The 12,317-nt window shown below is 42.0% G+C and overlaps 1 protein-coding gene across 12 annotated transcripts in view; it reads right to left on the reverse strand.

Annotated features, from left to right (window-relative positions):
- LOC111862384 (cytochrome P450 4c3) overlaps window positions 1-12,317 on the reverse strand; it is a 373,344-nt gene that overhangs the window by 13,446 nt on the left and 347,581 nt on the right. For 10 of the 12 annotated variants that reach the window (XM_023847719.2, XM_023847720.2, XM_033750643.1 and 7 more), the window contains 6 exons: window positions 11,689-11,877; window positions 10,266-10,335; window positions 7,800-7,926; window positions 6,808-6,898; window positions 4,279-4,388; window positions 2,900-2,968 (listed from right to left, as the gene is read on the reverse strand). In XM_023847719.2, coding sequence (XP_023703487.1) covers window positions 2,900-2,968; window positions 4,279-4,388; window positions 6,808-6,898; window positions 7,800-7,926; window positions 10,266-10,335; window positions 11,689-11,877 — 656 coding nt within the window. The remainder of the gene's footprint in view (window positions 1-2,899; window positions 2,969-4,278; window positions 4,389-6,807; window positions 6,899-7,799; window positions 7,927-10,265; window positions 10,336-11,688; window positions 11,878-12,317) is intronic. The other 2 variants (XM_033750642.1, XM_033750646.1) reach the window with 2 other exon arrangements.

Genomic DNA, 12,317 nt, shown 5'->3' on the forward strand with positions numbered 1-12,317 from the left:
GGTTACGAACAGTTCTGTCTTCTGGGATATAACTCCCTTTATGCTGATACCTCTGCGGTATTTTGGGTGAACAATATTTAAGGTTGCTTTATGTTATGTTATTAATATCTTATTTTTTCTTCCAGTCTCACACTACCATGGGAGTGGAGGAGGTAAAGCTCCATTCATTCTTAATCTCGTCACTAGATAAATGTGAATGCTTAATTTTACGCTTCAGCAGATTTACCGACAGGCAAAGAGACCACAGTGCAGTCAACACAGAATGGTAAGGGTAGCCGCAGTAATGTGGAAGATAATTATTACGTGCATAACGGGCAACCAGCACGAGGATGAATTTTATTTCTTTACAAATTTAATGCATTCTGAAATAAAGTGGGCCGACAGAAAACCTTTGTCAACCTGAGACGCTGAGTTCCTGAAAATCACTGAGGTTGGAAAGGCGAAGCCCTTGTGGAAAATTGGACGCCTGAACCCTGGTCACTTTTAATTCGTCAAAACCTGATCAAATTGACCCAGACCCAGAGGTCCCGGGTTCGAGTCCAGGCGCTACCAGATTTTCTGAGAAGTAGTGGGTCTGGAACGGGTCCACTCAGCCTCGTGAGGACAATTAAGGAGCTACTTGAACGGAAAAGCAGCTGCTCCGCTCTAGAAAACCGAAATTAATGGCCTTTAGGGTTCGTTGTGTTGATCACGCGACAACCCTCTATCCGCTAAAGTTGGCACTAACTTCGCCGACAAGCGGCGGTCGCTCGGTCGGTATAGTTCGCTTGCGGACTAAAGCCACAGAGTTAATTTAGTCTTACGTGACTGAATTTCAAGCTTCAATGAGAATGTAAGGTGTCCCAGAAAACGATGACACGTAAATTTATGCAGAACAGTGGCCAAGGATATTCGTAGTTAAGGACGAGTCAAAATGCTCTCCGGACATTTTTGGGCGATACCCTGTTTCCATCCTCATTACATTAATCCATACAGTTACATATTTACCTTATTTAAGGACGTTTTCAATATCTCAGATTATAGGATACATGTAAATTTAAAGTGTCTCTGTGTTTAATTAGCTAAGCACTGCACTATGAAGACGTGTGGGGGAGTGGAATTCTTGACGTCGGCACTAGGCGGAGGGAGTGCTCACCTCCACACCCCGGGGAAAGAGCCCTCGGTAGGCTTTGGCGAGGACGATGAGTGGGCCCTAGAGCCGGTATGGACACTACGGAGTGGAGAAAAATGTCTTGCCCCCGCCGGGAATCGAACCATCCAATTGGCTGTAGAGATTATAATCTATACCTCGAGCATCAAAAGACAAAATGATTAATGAACAATGAATCAGAAGGATCTTGGGAGGAAGCAGCGTGAGCCTAGTTTGGTGTACTATCTCGGAATTTGCTTTAAGGGAGCCAGTGAAACTACGAAACTCCTTTTGCGGGAAAGAAGTCCTGGCCATGACTCGAACCAGATACCTGCAGAATACATGGCAGAAGCGTCACTGCATGAGCCGATTTGTCTGCTATCATTTTTAATTCAGTGTGAGAACCTTATCTTGCTGGATTTCAGAGCATTTACATAACTCTTCATGGAAAGTTTGAGTTCTGTCTTATCAACGATGAGACTTTGTACTCTCACAGTGGCGACTGGCAACAAGAGCTGTGTTACGTAAGAAGGGGAAGCACAATAGACAACTGTAGGTCGCGGTGCAAGGGCCGAGAAGGCCCACCCCCCTTATATATCCATTCATTCAAGAATCATGATGCTGCACCACTTTCTGCATAATTACATATATATTCCAACCTCCCTGTGCTGGACATTGTCCACTGTCTTTGGCATATTTGAGATACAGCATGCGAATGACTGGGAATTACATCTGCTCCAGTGTTCTGGTGACTGGTTGTAGCTGTACCGACAGATCGGCTCTTATGGTAGATCAGCTTTAATATCAGTGATAACTGCTGGGTTTGAAGCAAGGATCTTTTGTGTTGGGTACTATATTTCCAGATCTTCTTCGTACTTAAGCCACAGCAATCAATTCTGATTCTACTGATCATATGTTGCTATAACCACGACAAGTTTTGGTCGACCAGTGCCATCTTCAGGGGGAATGTGATACTAAAGAGAAACTTTACAATTCATGTGTGTCTCTGTGAATGTATATACATGCAATTTAAAACCTCCGACTCATACATTTCTTATAAGAGGTGTGCTCTAACGTGTAGGCGTAGGCGTTTTAAAAATATGTAATCAATACAAGTACACAAACTTCATATACTTGTATGGTAATTTGAATCTTTGTAAGATTTGAGGCTTTCACGGCGGTGACTATGAAGAAAGCAGTCTTCTGGGATTTGGCACCGTGTATATGTGGTGTTAACCGACGTTTCGGAGGAACGTATCGCCTCCACCTTCAGGGTAGAAGGAAAAATATAAGAAATCCGCAAGCGAAGAGACCGTGAGAACCGGTAAAAGCAGAATGCTTTTTCCTTCTACCCTGAAGACGGAGGCGATACGTTCCTCCGAAACGTCGGTAAACACCACATAGATACGGATCCAAATCCCAGAAGACTGCTTTCTTCAATTTGAATCTTATTGAAATATAGACAGTTTCCCAGGAAAACAAATTCCGCCAGAGTATTTAGAGTCGTATTCAGGAGGAGCCCGGTTCGGATCTCGGTTGGGACACCAACTATACTGGCTATCCATGGTTTTCTTCAGTCCTTGTAGGGGCATGCCTGGATAGTACCTTGTTATATGCCACTACCGCGTTCTTTCACATCATTTCAACCTCAATATCTGTTCATCGTCCTCACACTAAAGCCACAATGCTCAGCTGCAGAGAGAGAATGATTTTTAACTTTGATAAATCTGCCTTAACTTGATCGATAATGAAATAATAAGCCATACCGACCTGCATGTCAGGTTGACCTCCTAGTAAGAAGAGAGCCCAAGAGATAGCAGCAGATGTTGTATCGTGACCCTGTAAATGAACACGTGATGGTTAATGCTCATGTTTCGCCGCTAGATTGCACTATATATTTGGTCAATATTCGTACTTCTTTCTGCGGGATATTTAACAATGCTTTCATTATCGAGACTACATGGCGTCCTATGACGAATTGACTGAAGAAGTGCAAATGGTTTGGAACGAAGAAGTAGTGACCTATCTGAGGTAATATCCCAGAATTTGCTGGAGGGACAGAGAAACCACGAAAAATCTCAGGATTGTCCCTGTCGAGATTCAAACTGAGCACCTACCGAATACAAGTCTAGATTATTACCTCTATATCAATCTATACGGTAATACATGAACTTAGAGACCGTAACCTGAAACACATTCCGATTTTCCAAAATTTATATCTTTTTTATATTTAGCAGGGCTTCCGTGACTGGGAATCATTCTATGGCCTACATCAGCAGTTGTTTTAAAACTTCTCTTTAGCCTGATTTGTGTGAAAGACGGAAGGGTAACCTGACTGGGAAGGATTTTGGCGAACTGTATTCACCATGTAGTAGCCAGTAAAGACGTTTTGGGGAAAGGGTACGTTTTGTCACTGTTTAACTTGTTATGGCGTAGCTATTTTGTATTCAGCCACTCATTCATTCTTTCATCAATGGTTCTACAGCACTTTGTTGGGTCATGGCCGCTTTTTCACTTTAGTAATCCTATATATATTCGGTAGGACTCTTTGAACGGGGGATCAGCCCGTCGCAAGGCCGCTATCTACACACAGAACAGCATAAACGCTCACAGATATCCATGCTTCGAGAGGTATTCGAACCGACGACACAAGTGTTCAAGCACGGCCACCGTGATCGCCACTAGCCCCTTCATATTATTAAAAATGTGAATCAGTGGGACGACGTTTCCTCCTTACAGAGCCAGCTAGAACTCGGTGTTGTCAGTTCGCCGCATAAGCAGTGACAGAAGACGGGCAGATACTGTTTCTGTTAACATTCTTTGCAGTCAGGTTATCAGAATTAAGACAGAACACGCGTACGACTACTTGGCAACATTTGAACCATCGAGAAAACAAAAATTAATTTCTGTGTCGCAGCAGAAACTGCTGTAAATTGTTGTGGTTACATGGGACACCACAGAAACACCTTGATACGTCTGACATGAACATATGCATACCAGAGCGAGATTCGAACCGACAGTCTCTGTGTTACAAGGTTCCGAAAATGTATGAGCCTCAGGACGCGCGGTCATTTTGATAGGCAGTTAGGTTTAATAGACTAGACGCGGCAGAAATAAATGTAAGAAAATTATAATAAAAAATGACGAACCTCGAAAATGAATGTGTCCACTTCTTCTCGTATATCTTCATTCGAAAGGACGGCGCCATTCTGCGAAGCCTCTAGCAAGAGATCCAGGAATGCAAGGCGTTTCTTATGCCCTGAGAACAAGGTACAAGTACTTAAAGCTGTGTGCTAATACAACGGGAAGTGAGGTAGATAGATAGGCCTACTCATAACAACATTTCCAGCTAGGTCCTCTAAAATGTTCGTGTCTGCCTAGCACACTGCCAGATGTCACATTCTTTGCGTTCTTCAGTTGTCTAAGTCGAGCATGGTGATTTCTCGTTAAAATACTTCAATCCGGATAAAATGAGACAATTCCTTCTCATCTTTAAAACTCACAAATAAGACATGTTCCCCAACACCAAAATTATTTCGACTAACTCTGTCTTGTTTAAAAACAGAAATTATAGACTTGTTCATTATAATACGAATCTGACAAATACATTAAAACGTGCTTAATGCACGTTGCCTTACACAGAAGCTGAAATTCGGCCCTCAGCCTAACAACAACAACAACAACAACAACAACGATTTATTGATTTATTCCTGATATACGACATGCCACAGCTCAGGCTGTTGGTCAGTGGCTTCCCATCGCGACGACCCTGGTTTGACCTCAGTTTGCGTGGGGTTTGTGGTGGACAAATGGCACTAAGGGGAGTTCTCTCTGTCTACTTCTGTTTCTCTTGCCAATTCTGATTCCATCAACTGCTCCATGTTCATTAATCATATGTTGCTACCTGCTACCGACACTGGCATCGCCGATAAAAAAAGCAAAACAAAAATAGTCTTGATTTATTTTAATGACGATTCAAATAGCTGAGAATATATGACATTGGATGACAGACGATTACTGAAAAATTAACTGGAAGAATATGGAAGGAGGCTGTTGAAGCTTAATTTGGAATAGGTAATAATGCTCCAGCTGGGGACTGAGATAGCGCAGTCGGTACCGTCGGTACAGCGACTGGCTACGGGCTGAACGTCCGACGGTTTCGGAGTTCCTAGTTCCGGCGGGGGAGCAGATTTCTCTCTTCTCCACGTCGTCCAGACCCGTTCTGAGGCCCACCCACCCTCCTATCCAATGGGGGAAATTTCCCCGGGGGGGGGGGGGGGAAAAGCACAGGAACAAATTTTTTACCACTATTCAGGCAATTGCCTGGTCTCTGAACCGAGGTATGAACCCGGAACATCATGAATTTGAATCAGAAGTACTAACTAACTTACTGGAACTTTCGTAACAGGAATAAAACTTTACCTTTCAATATTTTATCCTCAGGCGTTAAAAGGGCTAAAAGATAAAGCTATCCTTGTAACAAACCGTGGAGGCTATAGAGTTGTGATGCGTCGAGGTTCCCACTTCCAGACAATTGGCTCACAGATGGCGTGACGTTGTCAGCCTCACGCTCCGGCCGCCCTTTAACCACAGGAAGATACCTGGTACTCATTTCTGTTAAATGCTGGGTCAACCCCAGGGCCATAATGCTGCTGGAAGAATTAGGTCAATTGAAAATCCAGTGACCTCATCGGGAATCGAATCCATGACTTTCCGACTTGTAACACAGTGCCTCAACTAACAATGCTGCCCGCCCGTACCCACACACGTAGAACGCCTATTTGATTACATATTTCTGTCAAGAGTGGCGAAAACTTCGAAGTCTGTCGGTTTCAATACGGTTACTAAGAAATGATTTGATCAGCACAAACAGTCCGCAATTATAAATCACTTTGAAAGTCTATCAAACACGAGCTTAGTTATCGAAGCTCTGGGGGAATTATAAAATATACGCCTTTCTGACCGTGGTGTGCACCACCATTGGGGAATGCCGTCTTCTGGAACGTTGCACTGCATAGATTTTGTAAGACCCGACGTTTTGGAGAAGCGTATCGCCTCCATCTTCACGGTAGGTTCAGTCTGCAGCATATCTGCTCACGCTGGTTCCTTGTTCGCGGATTTTTGTACCCTGAAAATGGAAGCGTTACGTTCCTCCAAAACGTCGGTTTACACAGGATCTACAAGAGGCCGCATCCCAGAAGACGGCATTCTTCATAGTTACCGCTGTGAAATCCTCAAATCCTACACACAAAATTGTCGGAAAACCTGAAAAGTATAGACAACTTCGGAGAGCTAGGGACAGAGGGGTCAGTAAAGGTAAAGCACTATACTATGAAGGCATATGGAGGGAGTGGAAGTATAGCTCCAAATTTCTTGAGCTCAGCAACAGTAGATGGGAGGGTAATGCAAATGTCTCTTAAACAAGCAGAACTGGGGATGTGTTGGGTTCGGATGTGTCAGGACAGAGTCCAGTTAGTTTTTTAAACCGGTTATGTAACGATGCTCTCTATGTCGTGGCTATATACCGTCGATGGTGGGATCATAAGCATGGAGACGGTCCTGTTTCGAGTTTTGTGAACAATGTAATGAACCTTCAAATTCAATACAAGTAAGAGAAACTCTTGAATATCTGAGAGACCATTAGTTTCTTAGGGCCGATGGTAGTTTACTGTGGTTACCAAATGCAATCGAGTATTCCTCTTCATGCTCTGTCGGGACCGTCTTGTTTTGTTCTTGCAGTTTCAGTAGTTCTTTCCGTTCTTGAATCACCTGAAGATTTTAAAGACACATTAAATTCTGTTTCTCAGAAAACGATTAAGCATATGTCGTCACGAAGCCGGGGAATGGGTATAAGTTCTGTTATGAAGTTATTATCAAGGTCGACAAAATATTTAACAATTTATGTAGAATACCAACAGAAATTACACAACGAAGAAATCAAAGTAACGTAGGATTAATCTGTCAAGGCAGACAGAATATTAAAAGTATTGTATAAGCTACATAACTTTCCATTAAGACCATTGTCTTCAGATTATAAGTTAAGAAAACGGTTAAAGTCCATGTGTTTAACTAATTAAGCACTACCCACATGAAGGTGTATGGGGGAAGGGATATATAGATCCACATTTTCTTGTTGGAAAAGTTGGAAGTAAGTGGTCAGCTTCACGACCCAGTCGCTTTACCCCCGGGGAAAGAGCCCTCGGTACCCATTGGGTAGGAGGTTGGTTGGGCCCCACTGTCGGTCTGGACGACGTGGGGAAAAGGAAATTCTTGACCCTACTGGAACTCGAACTTCGATCTCTCTGTTGTCCAGCCTCTAGCCAGTGGCTATACTGACTGGTACATACGTAACAACCGCCGTGCTTAAGGGACGCAGGAGCGTCGCCATCTTCAGCAAAGCTGTGACGCGACAGTAATCACAGATCTGTTATAGAAATAAGAACCAGTGGAGAAGGTACTGAAATGACAGTGAAGAAAAAGGTTTTGAGCGTTTGCTAAAACAATCTATATAAATGTTTCTCTTTTATTCTTCAGAGAGTTACAGTTCTAACGGAGTGAATGAGAGTTTCATCAGTGAATATTTGACGAAGAACGCAGGTAATTTTTAGATATCAATTTTAAGGAAGAGCACAACTCATAAACTAACGACGTATCTGGGTTTATCTCTTACCTTGTTTGAAAATCCGTGCAGAATTCTGACGCAGTTCTCTTGGCGTTTATGTAACAACGTCCATCGGAACAGCCAATCAGGTTGAAGCCATATTTTGGCCTGACGATTTTGAACGATAGAACCAATTCTAAAACAAAATTTGTAAGGCACATTACACAAATTCGATTTCTGATATTTTTAACACTTAATTTATTCTTGATATCCAACTATCTAGGTCTGTTATTGCATTTCTAATCACACTAAAAATGTAGCATTCTACGGTCGTAACATTTTTGTTTCGTTTAAAATGCACTATTTCAAAAAATGCTTCGAGTAAAATCTGTAGTTGTAGTGACACAGGGTCCAAAGACTTCAGCTCTTTATACAATCATCAGTTTCCGGTTCGAACCGAACTTAAGCGAAACTCAGTAGCTCATGAGATGAAACATGCGAACTGACGGACACACAGAAACTACCTCATTTTCTGTATCACGAGGAAAGAATTCATAACAGGTAACGATGTATTAAAATAATATAAATAAATGTTCAAGGCTTGCTCGGTTGTCTTGATATTGTCCTCAAAATAATGCCAGATGGCAGTGAGCAAGATACCTACTGCAGATTCAAAATGCCCCAACAGAAAACTGCAGGAATACTTGCGGGACGGACTTACAAGAGAGTGTGACAGAGGTGTGGGCAGTTCAATCTCGACCTTTACCGAAAACAAATTTCCATCCTTCGTAGCAAATATATTCAATGACGTCATCATTCATTGTATATAAGAATGAATCAATGTTTGGGTTTCTGTGGAAAGTGTAGGTAGAGACGTTTGAGTTTGGCTATTTTTGAAGAAGCCTTTTTTTTAACAAATATAAAATAAAATTTCAACCACTTTTATATTAGTTAAAATTATTATTTAAGCAAAGATTGATGTGATGGATTTGTTTATATGGGGAACTTCTCTGCCAGAAGGTCACTTTTGGAAAGGAATGTGGCTGTTAGAACAGGCAAGTATTTATTACTCTAACTTCCTCCTACAGAAATTTTATTTTCGTTTTCTTTTAGTTTTATTAGTCGTGATGCGTAGACAGCATAAGCGAACTGAACTTGGCGTAGGGACTTGTCATTTTCACCTCTTTCCTAAGTCCACGATGGCTCTGTAGTCCATGGGTTTTCCAATGCACACAGAACACGTACGTGAGAAGATAAAGTCTGCTTCGATATTGACTCATGGCTTTCACCCAAACGATGTGTATATATTAAGTTCCTGTCTTACAGAAAAAGAAAACATGGCGTGTCAGTTACAAAAACCAACTTGCTGATGTGGTTTAGGGAATTAATCACCGTCTATTCCGATAAATAGATAGAACACATAGGCCTAAACAAACACTACAAGATTTCTGGTACACACCGTAACTAGTGTGCTTCAAAGCGTTAACTTCAGATGCACCATAATCCGTGAATCTCTGCCTTCCGTTTAATCACAAAGAAATCTTTAATTTATTGAATTTATTTACTGAAACTAATAAATTTCCCAGCTAAGCGTACTTCTGCTATGTCACAGGCAGCACATTTTCCGCACAGTTCATACTGCGCATTTTAAAAATAATATTAATACAGGGTATAGAGAACTCATAATTTATGAAGTTTTAAAAAATAAGTTGTCAAGTTTCATTGTAATTCAGCATTCCTCATGATCATTCGTAGAGCATTCAACAACGAAGTTCAACTTCCATCAGCTCATCCTGTGAAGTTAATTCACAACAACCGATACAGCAATATACGTAGTAGTTTAAGATTTGAGGTTATCACTTTGATGGTTTTGAAGATTCGTATCTTCTGGAACATAGCGCCGGACTGCATCAGCGGATTGCACGGCGTTACATCTTAGAAGGCAGAACCCTTCAGTTCTATAATTAGTTTAAGGAGGGGCGGTATTTGCTAGTTTGTCGTCATTGAATTTGCATAGAAACCAGACAAAGAAATAATCTCACGTAGCTGCAACAGAAGCAGAGGAATATATTATTTCAGTCCATATTACAATGTTGACTTCTGTCAAAATGGGATATCTCTTAGAGTCTAGAAGTTACGTATATTGGAAGTAACCTGGCCACGTGGCGGTATTTGTATTATAACAACTTACAGGAAAAACAGACCGAGTTTTTTGAACAATGCCGTCTTCTGGGATGTGGCGCCGTGTAGATCTTGTTTGAACCGATGTTTCGGAGGAACGTGGCCGCAGCCACTTGCTCACGCTGGTTCCTCGTTCGCGGATTTTTCTGCCTTGAAGATGGAGGCGATAGGTTCCTCCAAAACTTCGGTTCACACAAGATCTACACGGCGTCACATCCCAGAAGACGACACTCGTCATAGTGACTGCAGTGAAACCTCAGCTTTTGCAGACTGTGCTTCTATTTATTGTAAAGGGCCCAAGGGCGTTCGTATCATCCCCCTCTGCAGAATAATTTGGGAACAACTGACACTTACTCATAGACGGCTTTCACATATTCTGTATCGCTGTTTTCTTGAGCGTTCACTCGTCGGCCCATGGCAGTCTCTGTAACAGGCATATTCACAACATAACACTCGTGATTACAGCTTAAGTTATTCATAGGGGAAGTTTGCTCGAGTCCCAGAACTGCTCATATCCGGAATGGATACTTTGTTTTGGACAGCATCTGGGCCCTAATGTGCGTTCACTGCAAATAAAGGTAAAGTTATCCCTGTGTTTAACTAATTAAGCACTATGCCATGAAGGCGTATGGGGGAGCGGATGTATAGATCCATATTTCCTTGATCTCGGTACTAGCTGGAGGTGAGTGGTCAGTTTCACGCATCTACCGCTTTACCCCCGGGGAAAGAGCCCCCGGTATCCATTGGATATGAGGTTGGGTGGATCCCAGTGCCGGTCTGGACGACATGGAGAAGATAAAATTCTTGCTCCCACCGGGAATCGAACTCCGACCCTTTGGTCGTCCAACCCATTCGCTGCAAATACAGATCAAATAAAGCTACTAATATTGCAGATTTCAACGCAAATCATTTTGTTTTCCATTTCGTTAAATATTCATGGAATTTATAAATCTTTAAATAAAGTTTCTGTGCCTACAGTCGGAGATTATCGCAGTCTGTGATATCGCGGTCTCCAGATTAATACATACATACATATGTGGCTACTTCCCTTCTCTAACACTGCCGGCAAGCGAAAAGTGCAGTTCTGTCCACTGCTGCAGGTTCCTTCCGGGCCGTACAGTGACCCTCGCCACGCCTATAGCAAGTACAGTTTCTGCACTTGTTGCAGTCAGGCTGTACGTTGACAGCAGGGACCTAAATAGCTTTACAGACTCTCTACGCCGGCAGTAAGCTACAACAGGTTCCTGTAGTCATGAAAAGCGCTGTTCTGCATTAACGTTATAAAGACTACAGACTTTCTTGGAAGATTACGGAATCACATCACTATTGAAGCTCTCTAGATACAACATTAATATACTATTACATTTGAAAAAGAAAAATCATTCTGTTAACAGAATAACCAACCGTACAATGCACATTTCGTAGGACTCATATTTTGTTGGATCTGTTCCCATAAGAAACATTATATATTTTTCTAAACATTGCTTACTGTACAGAAGTTAGAAGATATATATTGAAGGTCAATCACTTCCTCCCTAACTTCATACTCAGCATTCCAGAAGACATAAGAAATACACATGGCAGTTTATGATTCATAAAATTGCTCACATGGGCGCCGAGCTCGCTAATATTAGCTTATTAAAGGCGCTGGTAGTAGAAGAGGGTAAAACAGAGTGGTACTGCCTTCCGAATCTGAAATTCCGTAGCGCTGACACGAACTGTTCTAGAAAACATTATTCAACATCAGTAACATTAGAATTTCATGCAAGTGACTCACCACATATAATGTCCAAGGTACAATGAGTGACGTAAGGGAAGATGTTGAAGCCCGCTTCATTGTTGATTTCACGTTTCAGTTTGTTAGCGAGGATCGAACTCTGTTCCAGAAACACATCAATAAAGTCTTCCAGAATCTTGAAGTGAAACGCTGGAGTCAGGGTTTTTCGACGTTTGTGCCATTTCGCTCCTATAAATTGTAGTGACAACACAACACAACAATTATCGCGACATTCTGTGTGACATCTGCTATGGGAACGAGGGTGCATCATCACCAACCGACATTCTTCCGATATGCATGCGCAGATGAGAAGATCAAGCGTACTTCCACAAGACTTCCCTTCTGCAAGTCTGCACACACAACGTATGGCACACCCTGGTTCGTGGAGTACAGGAACATATGTTTTTATTTTACTTCGATTTCAGAAAATGGATTCTTTACGAAACAGCCATAAAATAGCAGCTTATTTCTAAGCAGTAGAGAATATATTCGTAAGAGGAAACAGATATGATTGTGATTATGATTATGATTATTGTGGGACGTGCCTCGTATAGTCTGCTGCATCATTACCTATGTTATGGAAGAATGCATTGCTTCCGTATTTAAGGTCACCTGATCCCATGACGTCA

The sequence above is a fragment of the Cryptotermes secundus genome, unplaced genomic scaffold (genome assembly GCF_002891405.2).
Source record: "Cryptotermes secundus unplaced genomic scaffold, Csec_1.0 scaffold671, whole genome shotgun sequence".
Lineage (NCBI taxonomy): Eukaryota > Metazoa > Arthropoda > Insecta > Blattodea > Kalotermitidae > Cryptotermes > Cryptotermes secundus.